This window comes from Tamandua tetradactyla, chromosome 2 (assembly GCF_023851605.1).
Source record: "Tamandua tetradactyla isolate mTamTet1 chromosome 2, mTamTet1.pri, whole genome shotgun sequence".
Lineage (NCBI taxonomy): Eukaryota > Metazoa > Chordata > Mammalia > Pilosa > Myrmecophagidae > Tamandua > Tamandua tetradactyla.
The window spans coordinates 82,868,655-82,888,792 of NC_135328.1; the positions used below are offsets into that span (position 1 = coordinate 82,868,655).

Genomic DNA, 20,138 nt, shown 5'->3' on the forward strand with positions numbered 1-20,138 from the left:
GGGATGGGGATTGGGGGATTATGGGGAAATAACTAAACAGTAGAGATTTTTTGAGGAGATGATGAAAATATTCTAAAATTGATTGTAGTGATGGTTGCACAACTTTTGGATGTACTAAATACCATTGATTTTACTCTTTAAATGGGTAAATTGTATGGGATCTCAACAGAGCTCTAAATAAAAAGAATATTTGGCACATTGCAAATCCTTAGCAAAAAAATGTTAATTTTATTAATTTGTTCATATCATTTATTTGTTGTTCATTTTGTATATGGATTTTTTATGTCTTTTGTTTATTTTCTGCTGATTAATATGAAATGTTAGCTTTCAAATAAAGAAAAAATAGTGCATGAGATATCAATCTCTCTGTCTTTATACTTTATATATCTGTCTATCTACCTGTCTGTCATCAAGGATTATTGCTGTCTAATTCGAAGACACATTAGATACTGGTAATGGTACTGGCCTCTGAAAAGAACTGGAAGAATCAACTCAGGAGTAGGAAGAAAATGTTTTATCCTGTAACCTTTGTTTGGATGTTTTAGAAGGTACTCATCCAACTTCCCCCACCCCTACATTTTATAGGAAAGCATTTAAACATGCTGAAAACTTTAAAGATTATTACAGTTAAAACCCATATGCTAACCAAAATTAACATTTTAGAATACTTGTTTTACTTCAGATTATCCATCAGTCCGTTGTATTTTTGATTCATATCAAAGTAAGTTAAAAACATTAACCCTTTCCACCCAGTAGTTCACCTAGTATATCACCCAGTAGTTCACCATGTATATCATCAACTACAGTTCAGTATTCATTTAGGTTTTTTTTTTTTGAAAGTCAGGAATTTAAGTGTACTATCTGATAAGTTCTGACAAATATACAGGCATATATAACCCCAACCCCTTTCATAATACAGCATATTATCATTACGCCAGGAACTTCTATCATGCCTTTTCACAGTAAATCTGTACCCTTGCCAATGGCAACCATTAGTCTGAATTTTTTTCCCTATAGATTTGTATTTGTTGTTCTAGAATTTCATGTGTACCCCATTATGTAAGCCTTCTTCCACTCAATGTAAGGTTTTTTGATTCATCCATTCTATTGTGAGTAATGTGTTCCTTTTTACTACTGAATAATATTCTGTTGTATGACTATATCACAATTTTTTTATCCTTTATTTATTGATGGACACCTGGGTTGGTTCCAGATTTTGGCAAATATGAATAAATCTGCTATGTACATTCTTGTTATATAAGGTAAATTTAGCTTTAGTTTTATAAGAAACCACCAGACCTTTTTCCCAAAATAATTGTACCACTTTGCACTCCTGTCAACAGTGAATGGTAATTCTGGTTGCTCCACACCCTCATTAACATTTGATGCTGTCTACCTTTTGAATTGTAGCTTTTTGATGGACTTTAGAAGTATCTGATTGTTGTTTTAGTGATGAACTTAATAATGTTGAACACTTCTTCATGTGCTTATTGGCCATTCGTGTCTTCAAATATTTATTTATTGTTATTCTGTTTGAAATATTTCCTAATGTCCCTGTGATTTTTCTAATAGTGATGATAAATAACACGGTATTAATAATAAAAATGCCAAGGGTAAGAGTAAGTGTGCCTTAGTAATGGTTTCTTTTGTGCTAATTCATAATTGTGTTATAGTCTGTTTATAAGTCATGTCAAAATTCCCAGATAATGCTTATATTTTTTGAATTTCTATTTTTGAATTTACTAAAACTGTTTGTATACATTTATATTTGTTCTAAAAATATTTCTCAGATTTCTCCAAATTGTTATTACTGATGACTGGAAAAGGACATTTGGGAGAATCACTGCTATGTATACTAATTACTTACAAGGGACAACAGGAATTTATAGCTGAGAGTAGCATCTTCCTTCCCACCCAGCAGCTTCCTTAGCTTTGGAGAGTACAGTTTATGAACAAAAGCTTCAAGATCTTTTAAAACTCTCTAACATTTTAGCATTCTTTTCTGAGTTAGACATAATAAGTAGGTTATCTATCATATTTGCCGTATTTATTGGTTTTTAAAGGATATATAATGTCAGATTCAGTCCTGACTCTGTTCCCTTCCAGGACTTTGTTTTTGGTTGCAATACTATGCAATATTTCATTGTATTAAGATAGAGAGAATGAGTTCTGACATTACGATATTTCTGAAACTGAGTAGAAACCACATTTCTAAAATAATTTTTCCACACAAGTTTTGTCTCTTTCTACATACGTATGGTATTCTCTCAAAATATTCTCTAACTAGACAAGAATGATTTCTCTAGAAATTATATGTTGGTGAAACATTCAGAAAAAGAATGCATGTATTGAAGGAGAAAGAGAATACATTGTTATTCGTTCTTTAGAAATTGTATTTGCTCATGAATCTAAATAGTTTTTAAAGTTACAGTAAATCTCAATTCTGTTTACATGGATTTACATAGTGAAGCTCAGGAACTACTCTTTTTGGATTAAAAAAAAAATAAAACAGTAGGGTGGGCCACGGTGGCTCAGTGGGCAGAGTTCTTGTCTGCCATGCCAGAGACCTGGGTTCAATTCCCAGTGCCTGCCCATGCAAAAAAACAAACAAAAAACAATAGAAGAGGTATCCAGAATACACCCCTCTCCACATTGATTTAGGGGTTTTTAATCTAAATCTTAAATATTTAAAATTGTTATGCATTGAATGTTTAAATCTAATGGATTGCTAGCATTAAAAATAGTATTTAATATTTTAATTAAAGCTAAAAATATAGATTGTGTTTACTTTCTTTATAAAATACTTTTTGTGTTTAATTGTTGAAAACTTGAGATTATGCATAGGAAATTTCAGACATGGACATGTTTTTTTCATAATTTGAATCTATGAATCTCTCTTTACAGTGCGCAAAGAAGTGATACATTTGTCAGGTAGCATAAGAAAAAAGAGGAAAGGGAGAAGGAATCAGTAAATTTAGCCCTGCTACTAACGTCTTCCTCTCCTCTTTGCCCCATACCCCAGAGATCCAAGAGTCATTTTAGGAAAACATGGGTAGGAGTATCATTTCATGACCTGGCTTGAATGTAGGACTGTTAATTAACAAGCAAACAAAACAAATATTATCCTTTTTTAATTAGAGGTTTCAGAGAAGCAGTGTATCAGTTTTCCAGTAAATATTTTTTTGTTGTTATGGTTCTCATTTGGAATAAAGAAATCATTTCTCTGGTTTGTAAAATGAAAAAACCCATTCTTCAATTAATAGTAGAAGGTGACAGGATAATCATAGTCATTTTATACCTAGCAAGAACGGATTATCTGTGACCCAGATAAAATAAGGAGAAATTAAACTTAAAAATAGTGGATTTCTAATCTCATTCCAAGTTTAAGACAAATTTAGTGCAACCAGATGTTTCTGCTCAATAGATTAATCTGAAACCCAATTTTAAAGGATTGCTTTTATTATTTTAGATGTAATATTAAATAAGATTGAAATATGTTTGTACATTTTACTAAAGGTAATATTGAAGTTAAGCTGTTTTTAGAGCAGTCTGTTTTGAGGCAATCCTTTTTGTTTAGGGAAGCACGTTCTGATTTTTCCTTTCTTCATGTAGCCAGTTTTTTGTTCTTTCTGAATGAAATGGATAGTGATGTTGTTATTAATGTAATTGATGGTGTCAGAATTTCTTATTGAGCAGCACTTCACACACAGCCAAGAAAAATGTCCACACTGATGAGCACCAGCACTAATAGTGCTGGGTGATTGTATTAGTCTTGTTTTTAGTCACTGGGCTTCGAGAAAGTTAATCAAGAGGCACTGTAACAGCTGGTAGAGCGCATTCTGGTGAGTTTCTGACAGTGAGCTATTGTATACCATGACACTATTCTGACAGTTTATCTAAATTTTGTATATAAGCATTTTTGTTTCTTGGGCACCGTGGAGTTTATGTAATGGCGTAAGCTTTTGATGGTGTCTTTGGAGCTTACTACTTTTCTCAGTCAGCTTTCCTCATTTGGGAGCAAGGTGGGGAAAATGTATTTAGTTGCCGATTTGTAAAAGGCTTTATATTCTGAAGGAAAAGGTTGGTGTTTTTTGTGTTTGGTCTCACAAGTACTGTTTTTGGACTCTGAAAATTTACCAAAGATAGCTAGATACGAAGCTATTCAAATCAAAAGGGAAAATATTTTTGCTCATAAATACTAGCCAATGCATAACTTGTAGCATTATTGTTTATCTAAACAAATACAGAAAGAATCACAAATGCAGGGATGATTTAATTTTGACATGGTTATCTTATGTTCAAAATATTAAATTAGTTTAAATGAGATTATCTGTTAAACAGCATTTCAATTAGTCAGACAAATTAGTGGATTTACCTGTCTTTTATATATACCCAGAAATATAGTCTAGAGATTATTAATCCCTATAATTAAATTTTGCCAACTATCCCACTGAATACAATGTGGGATAGCAAGGGTTCTGCACAGTCTGTTTACAAATGATGCTTGGTCTACTCAGCTGTCACTCAGCCATTGCAAATATAGATATCACCGTTAATTAGGCTAAACTTGGTTCATCTGTACATCTAAAAGGAGTGCTCTGTATAGCATTTTGTTTTCCTTTCTGATTTATATTTTTGTTTGTTAAAAGGAAAGATATTTCTAATAAAATATTTCCAACTCTTCTGTAATATAAAAATATATATAACATTTCTTTGAATTTTGAATAAAATAGAGAACTTTATAGAAACTACCTGCCCCCTAATTCATTTATATAAATATGAAATTGCATTGCATAGTAATGTATATTTTTAATATATTTATTAATATAATTTAATACTTATATTATTATTTACTTTGCCACCATCAAAATTATGAGTGAAATTGGATTGTCCCTTAGCATAAACATGTTCTTATATAAAAATGTATTTATATTTCATCTCTAATTGCTCAGTATAATAAGCCCCTTAGAAATATTTCTGATAAAATTAAAAATAATTTGAAAATCAATTTCTATAAATTTTTTTTCAGATAGAACATTTTAATTTTCTTAAACTTTACTGATTGCTTGAGTGATTAGATAGATGCTTTTTGGGGACTGGGGATAAGGAAATGTTAAATGCGTTTTCCTTTTACTGATAATTTTTCCTAGATGTTCATTTTATTATCTCATGATCTGAATCCACATGAATATTTAATCTGACTTTAAAACATTAAAGGATTGGAGAAAGCGATGACTCTTATATAGTTAACTTGTATATCTTTTTCCACAGTGAATCATATGATTTTCTCTGTCACATTCCATTGATATATTGGTTACTTCCCATATCCTAGCCAAAGGGGCACATTAGCCCATCTTACATCTACCTTTAACCAAAAATCTTATCAGAAGTATAAGTTTAGTATTAAACATGTAAATGTAGATGTACTTGAATCTTGATTGCAAACAATTTTTCAGCTGTTAAAAATATTCTAGAGTAAGGCTTGATTTATACCACTTATTTATGCTCTGACATCCTCTGTATATTCCTATATAGTGGTTTATTGTTTACTTGACTACTTTCACTACACTGTAAACTCTCTGATGCTAAGGACTGTGTCATAATATGTACTTAGTAAGTTTTTGGAAGGAAGGAAGGGAGAGGAGAGAGACAGAAAAGAAGGAAGGAATCATGCTATTTCTGTCTATATTCACTTAATTGTGTTCTGCAAATGAGAGTACATACATTGTATAACGTGGTGCTAGGTGCTATGGAAGATACAAAATTAACTGAGATGCTGTTTCCTTTAGAAGTTCATATTTAAATAGAAAAATGGAAGCAGGAGCTTACCAAAGGCCAGGAAGTTAAAGTCTTTCTTAGAATTGGTAGAAATTAGTAACAGATAAAATAGGTATATAATCTCCAGTTATGAAAAACTTTCCTGAATGGTGTTTTAAACTCTGGATTAAATTCAGCAGAATCATTGAATTAGGTAGGTGTATGCAGTAGGATAAAGAGTGCAGGCGATTACTCAGGTTCAAATGAACTGTCTTGAAGTAGTCTGGCTGATAGAATATCCTTACTGATGTGGTCCTCTGGTCTTCAGTTTGACAGATCTAGAAACTCCATTTTGTTTCCAGAGTTAACCAGGCCCAGTGATAATGACTCTTATTTCCTGACTTAAAAGAAGTGGTTATAAAAACCACAGTCTATTTTGTGTAGGATTGTCAGGTATGCCAAAGGAGTCTTTTAGCACATTGTCTCTCCTACGCAACAGATATATGGCAAGGTATTGCTTGATGAATGTGTACTCAAAGCAGATGAATTAGTTGGATGGATTGTATCGTTAAGCTGTCTATGCCAAAAGGACTGGATATTTAGGTCTGTTAACCAGAAAGGTTCTGGTGATAAATTCTTACTCTTTGACTTTCATCCTAGCTTTATTTTTCTAACACCCAGCCAATAAATACCTCCCCCTTTTTTTCTGCTAGAAATTTTTTTCCCATTCTAAGTATTATCTTATTTGTTAGGATACAAATTTCTTATATAGTTAAACATATTTTCTTAGAAAACCTGAAAGATCATTTCTTAGGGTAATATCAACATCAGAAAAAGATAAAGTATTGGTTGATAAAATAAGTAAGATGTATATTTCTGTAAATCTTGCTTTTTCTAATTTATTCATTTTTTAAAAATGAACATCCAGATTTTAAAATAAAAGCATGCTCATATATCTCTCATTTATCCAGACAGATAGAAGTCTTAGATATATTTATCATTAGACTAATTAAGGCATAAATATTTGCCTGGAATTGAAACATCCTAATATAAACAAAATATAGTAAAAACTTGTTCCTTATCAGTCTGCAAAGAATGTATTTTTTTCTAGATAATGGAGTTTTACATATAACTAAGAATTTGCAGCTTTATTGAAAACTCCTTGAGGATAGCAATTATCTTATTGATCCTTGTCTGCCGGACATTAGCGCTATTGCATCCTTTGTATTGAATGAAATTGTCTGCGTGAAAATCTATTTTAATCATTTTTATTGTATTTTTTATAACTATGCTACATTTCCTAGCCTTATAAAGCAAAACAAAAAATATATAAGATATAATTTAGTGCTTGTGCATAACTTGTGTTTTTCAGTTTAGTAGCTTCTCTCCCCTGCTTTTTATTTGCTGTTTCTGTTGTGTGTATGAATGTGACATTGTGATAACTTGTGTTTCTCTAAGTATGTTCTGTAAAGTTTCAGTGCAGAAATCTTGTGACATGTTTGGCTGTTATAATGCAAATTGTACTTCTTATATCATGAGAGTATTCTGGATAACTGAGTTTCAGAGTGCTTGCCATTTCTTGAGAGAACTACCTTTTACTGTTAGCCCTGCAAATCTTGTTTCTAATATAATGTAAACATCATATCCTTTGAAAGAATGCCCACTTGCTTATTATGATTTAATAGGTAGTATTCTAGTTATTTCCTGAAATAGGTTCTAGAAAGGTGTCAAAAGCACGTGAAAATAAAAGCTTTCTCTATATGAAACCTAAATTTGAAGACATTACCTTATTAGAATATTAAAAAGTTGATTATTTTTAATAACAAACTAAGTCTCTCAAGGTCATAATCAAGATCTAAATTTCTGCATAGTAAAAATACTCCATAATGTTAACTGGTTGCAATTGTCTGACCTTGCAATTGCCTCCTTGCCCTGAAATAGTTTCCAATTTTTAAGTCTTACTCACAGCTGCAATTTCAGGCCATTCATATACCTTTTTTCATAGCACTTCTGTGCCATTGTTTTCCTGCTGTACCTTTGCATAAGCTGTCTTAATTGCTTTGGAACAACGTATCACCCACCAGACTCTAAGAAACTATTAAAAATACTTCTTTCATTTCCTTTAGCAGATATGGAAAGACTGAGCCCCAGTTTTTCTTTCAGCCCCTAATCAGTTTTCTTATATACTTGCAGACTGTTTTTACAACGTAAAAGAGTATTTTGAGGAATTACGCAACAGAGCAGAGAAAGGTTGATTATAAATAGAATTGTCACTGGATACCATGAATTTCATATCATGATAGGAAAACTAATGAATATAGAATATAAACTAATCTGCAACTCTTTGCATATATCTAGAAAATCTGAAAATGAAACTCTTGATGGTTACCAGTCATCTAAATGATTTAAATAATCATTTAGATTATTTAAAAATAATGTTTTCCCTTTATGTGAGCTAATTATACAAGAGAATTTAAATATATTATGAACTATTAATGTAGCTTCTGTTATTTTAAGTAATGGTGATTCTTATCAACATCAATGGAAAACAGTAGTTCTATAGCCAAAGAAGTTCTTGGGGTTTGAATTGCAATTACAAGTATTTACATAAATAGTACTGTTTGATAACTGTATAGCCTACCTTCTACCAGTATGTGAGCAAAGCATTAAGTTAAAGTAAAGGGATAAGAGAAGGAAAACTTCTTTGATGTTTTTGTATATTTACAAAAATATGTTTTATTTTACATTAAAGTATATTTAAAATATAAATATCTAAAATATTTTGTGTAATTTGTGTTTTGATTATTTGGATATTATTCACAGTTTGTCAGTCTGTTAGCATGACTTAAACCAAATGGTAGAAACTAGTTTCTGTTTGTTGCATTGGTTTTCTTATATATTTTTGTTAGAGTCTTACAGATAACACATTATGAGAAACTGCTTTATAAGAAGAGTGATTTTTCTATTGACAAAAAAGGGACACTAATCTGTTCTCTCTAATTTTCAGATTTTCTTATGTTATAGTATGAAATTAATAGCACTGTTTGTTGAATTTGTTGTTTTTGTATTCAGAAACCTAGAACCAGGAGAACCCTTTTTTTACTCTTGGCAGTTTTCTTTTCAGTAGTATCTTTCAAATATCATTTTGGCATTTCGTTTTTTAATGCATATTCACTGACAGTTGAATTGGAAATAGATACTAGACTTTTTTTTTTTTTTACATGAGCAGGCACCAGAAATCGAACCCAGGTCTCTGTCATGGCAGGCAAGAATTCTGCCACTGAGCCACCATCGCACCACCCCAAATACTAGACTTTTAAAATAATTATCTAAAAAGCAAGTTTAATAAAAGTTATATTTTAATGAAGTGAGATTCCCACAGTTTTTTATGAGAGTTTATATTTGAATAAATTTTTTTGGCACCAGACTGTTAAAGTCTGTTTTTTTCCAAAGAAAGTCCAGTGATGCATGTAGTTAATTAAAAATTCTTAGCACCTCTGTATAATAGTGTGTTTAAATTTTCATAATATTCTCTGAGTAGAATATAGATATCTGTATCTGTACAGTGCATATAGAACAACTTAAGAACTTTATCTCTGAGTAAATTTTTTTTAACTTTTAATAGGATACAACATCTATTGAAAAGATGTCAAACTGCTGTGAAGAAATGTAAGTATAAAAGTGAAGTCTATAGCATTCTTAGTTAAAGATCAGAATAACTGGCCACATGGCTTTTCCTTTGTGCCTTGTTTGAGGCCTGAGTTAGACAGGCATAGCCCAATCTTACAGTAGGGGTCTTCTAGCCATGATAGTTTTCAAACAAAATAAATTCTGCTCATTCTTGTTTCTTGCCTAACTAACGTAAGTTATTTGTCCTGAAAGTACATCAAAAGAGATTTGCTACTGTGTTGTTGACACACATTCGGTTAATCCTAAGATTCTCCTCTGCTTCAAAAGTTGCCTTAGGTTGATTGACGACACAGATACAATAACTGCTATCCAGAGTTAAAACTCAGCTGCATGCCATAATGAAAGAAAAGCTGTATTTGTGATGCTGGAACACAATTCATCAGAGTCCAGTAATGGATCCCCAGCCAACGTGTATTGTTTTAGTTCACTGAAGTGCACCATGGGAGTGCTGTCTTTCACTAATAATGCTGTCTTCTGTAGATCGAGGCCCCGAAAGCCATGGCAGCAGACCTTCTCAGAAGTTTTTGGCACTCGTTGGAAGATCCTGTGGTTCATTCCTTTCAGGCAGAGGCAACCACTGCGAGTTCCCTACCACTTTGCCAATCACGTCTAAACAGATGGATGGTGGGCACAGATGGGTCCTCCATGCTGGAAATGCGTTACAGGTTTTATGATAATAGAACTATGACAGTCTTCAAGTCAATTAAAATCCACCCACCAATCTTAGGCATCATAACGTGCCCCAGGCTTTATTTTAATAGTGGTCTTGATCCTGTTGTGGGACTAATACAAGATCTGTATTTAAGTTTTAAAGCATGTTTACTTTCAAATTAGTTTTCCAGAGGGATTTCTTTAAATGCTTTTGTTATTAACTCAAATGGCAGTGATTGGGATGAAATGATTGTACATAATTTCTTTTAGTACTGATAATGTTACAGATTTTAATTTATGGGATTTTCAGATGTTTACCTAAATTTTTCACTTTTATTCAGCCCTAGCCAAATCTGCATTTATTCTTGAGGTTTTACAAAAGTTAATAAACCTTCTTATATGTCAATTTTCCTCTTCTAATACAATTTAAAGTACTTAATACTTTTATATGTGCTGCAAGATTTTTAAAATGCAACATATGAGAGAACAACAAAAAAAGGATAGTGTTTTCTTAGAAGTAGCTAATATTTTCTCCTTTCTTCACAGAAAACAAAATTAAACAACACTAAAAGCACCAAACTACCTACCTTATTTTAAAGGAAAGATTTAAAAATTTTGCAGCATTAACTTTCCCATTTCTTTTCCTTTTTACTGTTATTATTGATTGTTGTTAAAATATTTCCTCGAAGAAGAAATTTGTGACCAGTGGACTTGTTTTGCTATTTTACCCTAAGATTTTGATGGCCAGAAAGGGTAGAGAATTTGCAATAATTCCACATATACCTTTTCTAGTGCAGTTGTATTAGAATGCATATGTTTTTAAAATGCTAGTATAGCTAGATAATATATAATATATAAAGAGGAATATTGGGCTTTGAAAAAGTATATATACTTTTTACTTTTACTTACCTATTACTAGATCTAAAATTGCACATTGAAGGTTTATATATAATAGATATTGCCCAAGTCATATTGAAATTTTATTTATAGAAATTGACTGTTTAAAGTAAGTCTGCAACTTTTATATGCCTATAGTCACCAAGATTGAAATTAAATTTTAATTGGCTAGTTATAATTTGGATTGAGAGATCCTTTGTTGGTAGCTAATGTTAAGAAATGAATTTAAAATAAGAAAATATAATGATCTGTATTTAACATTAACCTAAAACAAATTTAAATTGATAATCATTGTGCTCTCTTGGAAAGCATAGAACATTTGTGTGAAAAGACATTAACATGCTTTGAAATAAATTCGGCTTTTTATATTTTTTCCACTGGAATATTGCAAAATCCATGTATCTTTTTTTCATATTATTTTACTTGAAGAGAAGATTGAAGGAGACTAGTTTCCATGCATATTAATATTTTCCTTTCAGTTAATTTTGATTATAAAGAATTGCACCTAGGAAATCACAAACCAGAAGGTACCAAGGTCGGCCAGTTAACTATACTGTATTTAGTTCTTTCAGAAATTGTAAATATCTTCTAAAATATTCTGAAATATTAGAATAAGCTCTTGCTAGAAGCACGAGCATCATTTTTTTCATGTTCTGCCTATAATGCTTTTAAAAACTTAGAAGTGGCAGGTAAAAATATTTATTGGTACTGGTAAGATTCATAGTAAATTTTATATAAGAAATATATTTGTAAATAGCTTAATGAAACATAAACTAGTATGTTTTTATCAGACAAATTTATTAGGGTTGGGTTTTGTGCAAGCTAACATATTGACCAAATTTGGCCTGGTGACAGGACTAAGAATTATGGGAAAATAATGTATAGATAATGTAGATAGGTATCAGTTGAATGCCTTATGTTGTATACATTCCTTTCAAATGAAAACTTTGAGAAAACAGCAGGGCCAAGCGAAGATCCACAAAAGAGCTTTGTGGACTTGTTTATTCTTCATATAGTATCAGCAGCCACCTGAAAAGGTAGTAGGGCCAATTCTGCCTCAGGGCCAACCCAGCCTCAGTAATGAGAACCAGAGATGATCCCTTTTCTACTGTGAGTATTTATGGATTTATTCCTTGGATTTACCGACTCTAGGGCACATACTTTCCCCTCCTTCTTTCTCTTTCCCCTCTGTGATCCTGATCTCTCTCTACCTGATTTCTCCAAATTATTGAAAAGCAAACTAATGGACTAGGTATGTGTGTGTTGTTTGAATGGCAGAAATGCTACATATCAATGTATTTATATTAGTATCTATATTAAAGTATACCTATATATAACTTTCAGTATTCCCAAGTTAATATACCTAACCCTACTGTGGATTTTATAATTCTTGTTAGGCTGCTAGTGAGAAACCAACTGTCGGTTTCCTTAGGGAGTACATAAACTCTGGTGTTCTATCTGCGCCCTCTTTTGGCTAATTTATGTAATTATACAGGCTCTAAAGAGATTTAATGCAACCTAAGCAAACTGTTTAGCCAAAATCTGAAAGTATCATAGGTACAAACTTAGGAGAAGCGTATGTCAAAAAATCTAAAATTTTCTGAAGATAAATGTATTCCTGGATATGATGTCAGTTTCTAGTTTGTAAGCATGTGATAACTACTTTGCTTCATTTATGCATATTCTTATTGATTTTTTTTACTTTCAATTACAAATTTATATCAGACCAGGATAAACTAATGGAGACAGTTCATGAATTTTATTTAAAATATCATTTTGTGTAATTAATTCATTGGAATTGGAAAAGCCTTTACTTTAAATCACTGATTTATTATAAAACACAGGAATTTATTGTAGTTACCAAAAATCTGTGTTTTGTTGAGTACCTAAAAAATATGTTTTGTTTTTTTAATCTCAGTTTTGGAATTATTTCTTTTTATGGCTCTATTGACATAAAATAACTAATAAGAGATTGATACTTTTTTTTAATGAACTTTTCTGTTTCTTCTCTTTGTTATTTTTTCACTTACCCAGCCGGAATTACATCAGTAGCTTTTGTAACCAGTTTATTGTGTCTTCTGGATAACCATGAAAATAACTAAAGCATAACTAGAGCATTAGAAAATAATTATGAACAGTGAGATTACTGATGTAATCTATATGTGGAACTGAAATATATCTTTATAAGCATTCCATTTAATTTTAAGCATTTATGTTAAAAGATGATTTCCATCAATTAAGTCACTTATTGAGCTTCTGGAAAAGTAAGGTTTTTACCTATATACTGCAAGTTACACTTCCTGAGCCATCATCTCTGTTGTTCTTTTCTGCAAATGAAAATGTTATGGATTTAAGATTTTAGGCAAAATTGAATCCCCCAAACAGTAAGAATTTAGTTAAAGAGCTCTTGGTATTTTGTACCCAGGCTTAGTTTAAGAATATTAAGTGAGCTGATATTCCATTAGACTATTTTGCTTAAGAGTTGAATTAAATATTTGTGATTAACATAAGAGATAGATACATAGAATTGTAGTTAACATATTACCTTTTTTAACAGAAGAAAATATAGTTTACTTCTAGTAGTAATAGAATTAGAGAGCATAAGCTGTAAAGTTTAGTATGATGTATTGTTTTCTAAGGATAATACCTTTCAAGTCACTGTCACACCAGTAACTGCTTGTTGAAGAGATGTTTCACCCAAAAGGGTATGTTAATTCTAAATGCTAATCTTGAAGACTTAAGTTAGAACTTGTAACTAATTAGGTGTGAACTAATTTAGATTATGGCCACACATTTTTGTTTGTAGTGGTAGCTCATGGGTCAGTTCAAATGTTTGCACATATATTGCTTTAAATTACATTGTGTCCAGCCCTGGTTTACAATGGTATTAATATTCATTAACACAGCTGCTAATCTCTGCCTAGATTTTTTTTTAGACTACCTTTCCTTGTGCTCCTAGTATGAATAGATTAGCTAGGTCAAATTTACTTAACTATAGCTGTTTAATTAAATAAATTTTTGACATTTTAATATACACATGAATATATATATATATAATATACAGAATTTGTTTGGTAAAGTTTACACTTACATTAAGTAGTATACTAATAGATAGAAGTATTGGATTTTCACCCAACTCTGCTACTGTTGCTTTTAAATATATACTACATATTGGCAGGTGTCAATCATGTATGTTTAGAATGGTCTACTTGCTAGTCTTATTAACCATATAATTAGTTAAAGAGTGAATGAATTTTTAAGGCCCACATTTGTTCCTTTCTATTCTAGGAATCATTCTCTGAATTGATGTATAAATCACAAATTTCATTATGCTCTTACTCAGCTATTCTCAGTTTGTTCCAGAATATTTTACAATAGAATGTGAGAAAGTAATAGAACCAACTTGCCTGAAGTATTTTGAACCAATATTGTTATTCTACATTTCAATCAATATTTGCTTTTCTGCTACCTGTGACATGATAATGGTTTAACTTTAGGAAAGTATCTATTTTCTCTTTCTTCTCCTTTCATTATCATTGTGCACTACTTAACAACAAAATTACTGCATTTTTGTCTGCTTTTCAAGTGTTGCAGTACTGCCTGCTAGTGCTAATTTGAAACAGAAATAGCAATAGTATTTGAAATTCTTAAGTCAGTGGTATTTAGTGGTCTTTTGTGTTATATTTTTAACTATCAAAATGTCCTTTTTTTCCTTGTCTCAGCATAGATGACTGGTACAAATGAGTAGTGAGTAGCAAAAAGTTGATTGAAGACAGTAGGGTAACTTATTAAGATGGAAGGAAGGCTTATTAGATGGAGCATAAATAAATAATCAGCATCTCAGCACACAGTTGACTGGATAGTGTTTCTGTGACATCAGAAAATCCATCAGCTACACAGTAATCATTTTAGCTTTGTCTTTTAATGCCATGAAAGCATTTAATTTGAGATATTTTATCTAAGAAATTTATATTGCTGTTTCTCTTCAGCTGGTCAGATGTCTTTGAGAAATTATTTTAAATACCGTAATGTAGGTGTATTAACATCAAGTGTTGAGAATAATGTACAGGTGCAGCCATTTAATATAAAGGAGGGGTGAAGTTTCTTTGCAAATACTGGGATCTTTTCCAGGAATCTCCTATTTCAAAGAAAGAATATAAGTGTTATAGGAAATTTTGTCACCGGAGGAACAATGAACTATTTGTATATAAAGGGTGATTTTTACTTTAAAATTTAAAATTTTGAATTTAAAATATTTTGGAGTTCTTGATACCTTGAATGTCTCCATTCTTATTGGTATTTTGAATACCTGTAACATATAATGCTTACCAGTTGTTCAACACTCTGCTCTTTTTTGGTATTGATAGCTTTATATATAAACAAAAATGCAGACAGAACAGCAATGAAAGATGTTTCTTTTTTGTGGTTACTTGCCTATTTGACTAAGTGTGGAGTTTAATTGTTGGTAGGCTGTTAACTAAAGAGAAAAAAAGCTTGTCTGCATATTGCTAGCTGTGTTCTAGCCAGTATGCTTTGGGTGATATTTTAACCTAGTCGTGCCTGAAGTCAGTGTTTCCAAACCTCAACGACTAAAACAGATCCTGGTGCTACTCACTTTAGCATTGAGTGACATTTTAAATTCCTGTACCAAAGAGTTAATTTTCTTTTTTCGTTGACTGAGAGTTTTCTTCTCACATCCTTCTGCTTATAAAGTAGAATTTAATGCTACCAAGAACAGTTTTGATTAACAGATCTTAGTATTTGCACACTGCTGCCTCAATTTTAATCTTGTTTGTACATTTTTTTTTTTTATAGTTAGGCAGATTAGTATGGTTTTCAGTTTGATTATTTAATATAGCTTGGCTACTCCAGAAGATGGTTTAATAGGCCGAAGTTAAAAAGAAAAGATCATTGAAGCACTTTCCACAAGATTTTAAAATTTTGTTTCATTTCTGCATAAGATCTCTACTTTTATTTCTGTAAATGAACCATATAGCTTATTGGGCTCTTTTAATGAATGCTAAGACAAAATGCTAAATTGAAAAGTTAAGGTCCCATTCTGATCAAAAGCAAGAATTCTGTATCTATGTGTGTATGTGTTTATGATTCTTAGGGTCATAAAAGATGATATTGCCATTTGTCTATTTTGCAAATAAAGATGAAACCAAGAATACTACACCTACACACACACATGCACATGCACACATTCTTTCTCAAGAGAACATGCAAATGCTCTTTTGAGAACATGCAAAATTACAAAATTGCTTATTGAAAATTGAACTTTACCTAAAAAGGTGGTGGGGAGTAGGGGGATGGGTTCTAGGTGGTATTCTCACTTTACATAAAAAAGCCAGAGTAAGATTATTTTTAAAACTGATTTTTCTTAGTGTTTCATTTTAAAAACGTGTGCAGTACCGGTTTCCTGTTTTTTCCCCCTGAAACTCTCAAAATGCTCATTTAGTGTCCTTAAAACTACAAATGAAATTGTTTATCATTCTGGCAAGAAGGTAACAGTATATGTTTTAGAAAGTAGACAATCGTATATGAGAATGTTTTGTATTATTTCCAATCAGCTGAAATCAGTCTTTCCTTGATTGTAGATATAGTATGTGGTTTTCCAGTGAATTCTGAATGGAAAAAAAGCATCAAGTCTGAAACTTATGTGAAACATGACTTAAGATTATTTGAATAATACATAGAAATCCAGATATACATGTGACTAGAGGTAAACCAAAATGTGTTTGAAAGCAAAATTGGGACAAAGCAACATTATGTCTCTCTCTAGTTTGTCAATAATATTTCCTAGATTGCCTTTCTACTATATTCATTCTGAATTTTTCAGTTTGTTTGTATAGTATTTAAATTAATGTAATATGGCTGGATGCAGTTATTTGTTCAAGTTATTGGGTAGTGGAGGATTCACCACTGTGACCTGTGCCCCAGAAAAAACATTATTTTAACATAGGTATAATAAAACAATGAATTGATATAGTAAGAAGAATTTTCATCCCAATCAGATATATTCAGACAAGTAAATTGCAAATTTAACATGAAGGAAAACAAGTAGGCTGTAGGGTATACTGCACACTGATGAATCAAGGTTTGTATCTTACTGCAATTAGTCTTTTTTTCTTTCTTTCTTTCTTTGAATCTGACTGGAAAGTTTTAATGATTCAGTAAAATCTGTGTTACTTTATTACTCCTAAAATTTTGTGTCAACCTCAAATTTTGTATCACATTATACCCCTGAAGGAAAAGATTTTCCTTTTATTTTTAGTGTTATGTTGCAAGTGACATATGAGTATCCCCTTTTAAAATTTGCCATGCATTCAGGGCGTAGTAAATTTAAATCTGAATGCTATTTTGCATTGTTATATGCTGTTTTACCCTGTTCTGATAAAAGTGTTTAATAAAGTCTTCAGTAACATTTCTAGTGTTAATGGTAATAAGGCAAACAGTAGTTGGGAGATACAGGTATAAATTGAGAAGAGAGACAAAAATGGGTGAAAATAACAAGTGGGAACCATGTATCTGAGATATACTTGTTTAAATGAAAAGTCTACACTGGTTCTTAAAATTAGAAATAAACCATGTATCTACCTTACAATGTTTTTTTAAAAATTTATTTTAGTGATTATATTTTATTCTTGTGACATTTCTGTTTCTCTTTGCAGGTTGTTTTAATTTAAAATTGTGGAATTTTTACTTCTCTTGAAATGTATTATGTACTGTATTTTTAGAAATCTTATTTTTAAATAAATATTTTTTAAAAATGAGAGATCTTTTTTCTGTATCCACTTCATTATTTATTAAAAATGAACCCAAATTCTACATTTCTGCACTACCAGTGTGATAGGTACTCTTTAGTTTTATATAATTTGGGTGACTAAGTAGCCTTAGAATATTATCTTAACTTAGTCACAAAATTCGTTATGAATTTAAGAAGAACTGAGTATATGTATTAGGGTTGAAATTGATAAGCACAATATTCCTAGTTGCATCTGTTTGTCTTAGAGATGGACCAAACGGCTAGATCTAATCACCTGGTTTGTTTAACATATCTTTATTGAGCCAGACACCATTTCATGAAAATATTTTTTTCTTTGAGGAATAATTTACATACAGTAAAACATAGACTTTAGGTATATATCTGGGCACTATTTTAGATTTATGAATATTTGCTCTGTTCTAGTTTGTTAGCTGCTGGAATGCAATATAAGAGAAATGGAATGGCTTTTAAAAAGGGGAATTTAATAAGTTTCAAGTTTATAATCCTAAGGCCGAGCAAATGTCCCAATTAAAACAAGTCTATAGAAATGTCCAATCTAAAGCATCCAGGAAACAATACCTTAAGAAGGCCAATGAAGTTCAGGGTTTCTCTCTCAAGTGAAAAGGCACATGGCAAACTCAGTCAGAGTTTCTCTCTGGCTTCTCTCAAGTGGAAAGTCACGTGGCAAATACGACATCATCTCCTAGCTTTCTCTCCTGGCTTCCTGTTTCATGAAGCTCCCCAGGAGGCATTTTCCTTCTTCATCTCCAAAGGTCACTGGCTGGTGGACTCTTTGCTTCTTGTGCCTGTGTCATTCTCTGCTCTCGGAATCTCCTTTCTCCAAAATGTTTCCTCTTTTATAGGATTCCAGTAAACTTACCAAGATCTACCTGGAATGGGCGGAGACACGTCTCCACCTAATCCAGTTTAAGAACCACTCTTGATTGAGTCACATCTCCAGGGAGATGATCTAATTAAAGTTTCAAAGATACAGTACTGAATAGGGATTAGAAGAAACCATTGCTCCAACAGGCTGATTAGGACTAAAACATGGCTTTTCTAGGGTACATAAACCTTTTCAAACAGCACATGCTCTTATCCAAAAAGAGTGTCTAGATAGCTTTTTTTTTTGCTTGGACAGGCACTGGGAATTGAACCCGGGTCTCCAGCATGGCAGGCGAGAACTCTGCCTGCTGAGGCATGATGGTCTGCCCTAGAGAGCTTTTTGCTGAGATATTTCACTAAGCCTCAGTTAAGTGAATATGAGTTGTCGCACATATCATCCATTCTGAACAGAGAAATCAATGTGTCTTAGAAACAGTGAAGGAATAGAAACAAACCGCCCTGAGATTAGAGGATTGAGACTTTCTTTATTTTCAGAATTCTTTAAATTTTTCTTTACCAGAAAAGTAATTTTAATAAATATTCTGAATTAACCGATAAATGACTTGGTAGCGTTGCAAATCAAACTATAAATTTTACCCTATAGTAAATCAAAGCAAATCTGTTGCTTTCTGACAAACTTTCAAGAATTATTCCTATTCGAATTTCCTTTTCTCCAATTCTAAGCAGCATTTAAAATATTATGGTTTCTTAGTGGTGATACATTATCAAACTTTTTGGCTTTCGAATTCCTATACACTAAAAACATATTACTTATATAGGTTATTTTTATCAATATTTACTATTGTGGAAATTAAAATAACTTTTAAGTGCTTATTCATTTAAACATAAAATAGTAAACGCATTTTAATAATATAATAAAGCATGTTTCCAAAGTAAAAATGTAATTAGACCATGTTTTGACATTTTTACAAAACTTTTCTTATCTGTCTTTGTAGAAGAAAGTTGAGTCCTCATACTGCTTCTGCATTCATTTGGTTGTGTTATGATGGTTGAAGTACGCAGAGAAATCTGGTTGCTTACAGATATATAGTTGGGATTTTAATAGCCCTTTGAGATAACTGTGATATTCTTTGAGTTTACAGAAATATCAGCAAGTGATAGTTTCTTAAAGTTTAATTGCAATGTGGAATCTGAAACAATACCAAGGAATATTTCATACTCCCATTAAAATCCATTAGTCTCTTGTACTTTGAAAAGTTCTCTTTCCCATGCATTATTTCAGGTATTATTCGTTGGGCATTTGGAAAATATTGGAGTTATGCAAATCTTCCCAGTGTTGACACATTTCATTATGTAATATTTATTAATATCAATGATTCTGTCAGAAAAGTAAGCTCACAAGTTGGAAAGCTAAGTTTACAATCGCAGAAATACATTTTACAAAATGCTAAATCACTTGAAAGATTACATTTTATTATTGGCAGTCATATATTGTGAATTGTTTAACTTGGAGTGACAGAATCACCTT

General features: G+C 31.6%; 1 protein-coding gene across 3 annotated transcripts in view; it reads left to right on the top strand.

Moving 5' to 3' along the window:
• The window catches only part of ZDHHC21 (zDHHC palmitoyltransferase 21), an 83,007-nt gene extending 65,241 nt beyond the window's left edge, over nucleotides 1-17,766 (top strand). For 2 of the 3 annotated variants that reach the window (XM_077148170.1, XM_077148171.1), the window contains 2 exons: nucleotides 9,383-9,426; nucleotides 9,928-17,766. In XM_077148170.1, coding sequence (XP_077004285.1) covers nucleotides 9,383-9,426; nucleotides 9,928-10,060 — 177 coding nt within the window. In that variant the 3' untranslated portion in view covers nucleotides 10,061-17,766. Of the gene's footprint in view, nucleotides 1-414; nucleotides 549-9,382; nucleotides 9,427-9,927 lie in introns of all 3 variants that reach the window. The other variant, XR_013170417.1, reaches the window with a different exon arrangement.
• The last annotated feature ends 2,372 nt before the right edge of the window (nucleotides 17,767-20,138 follow it).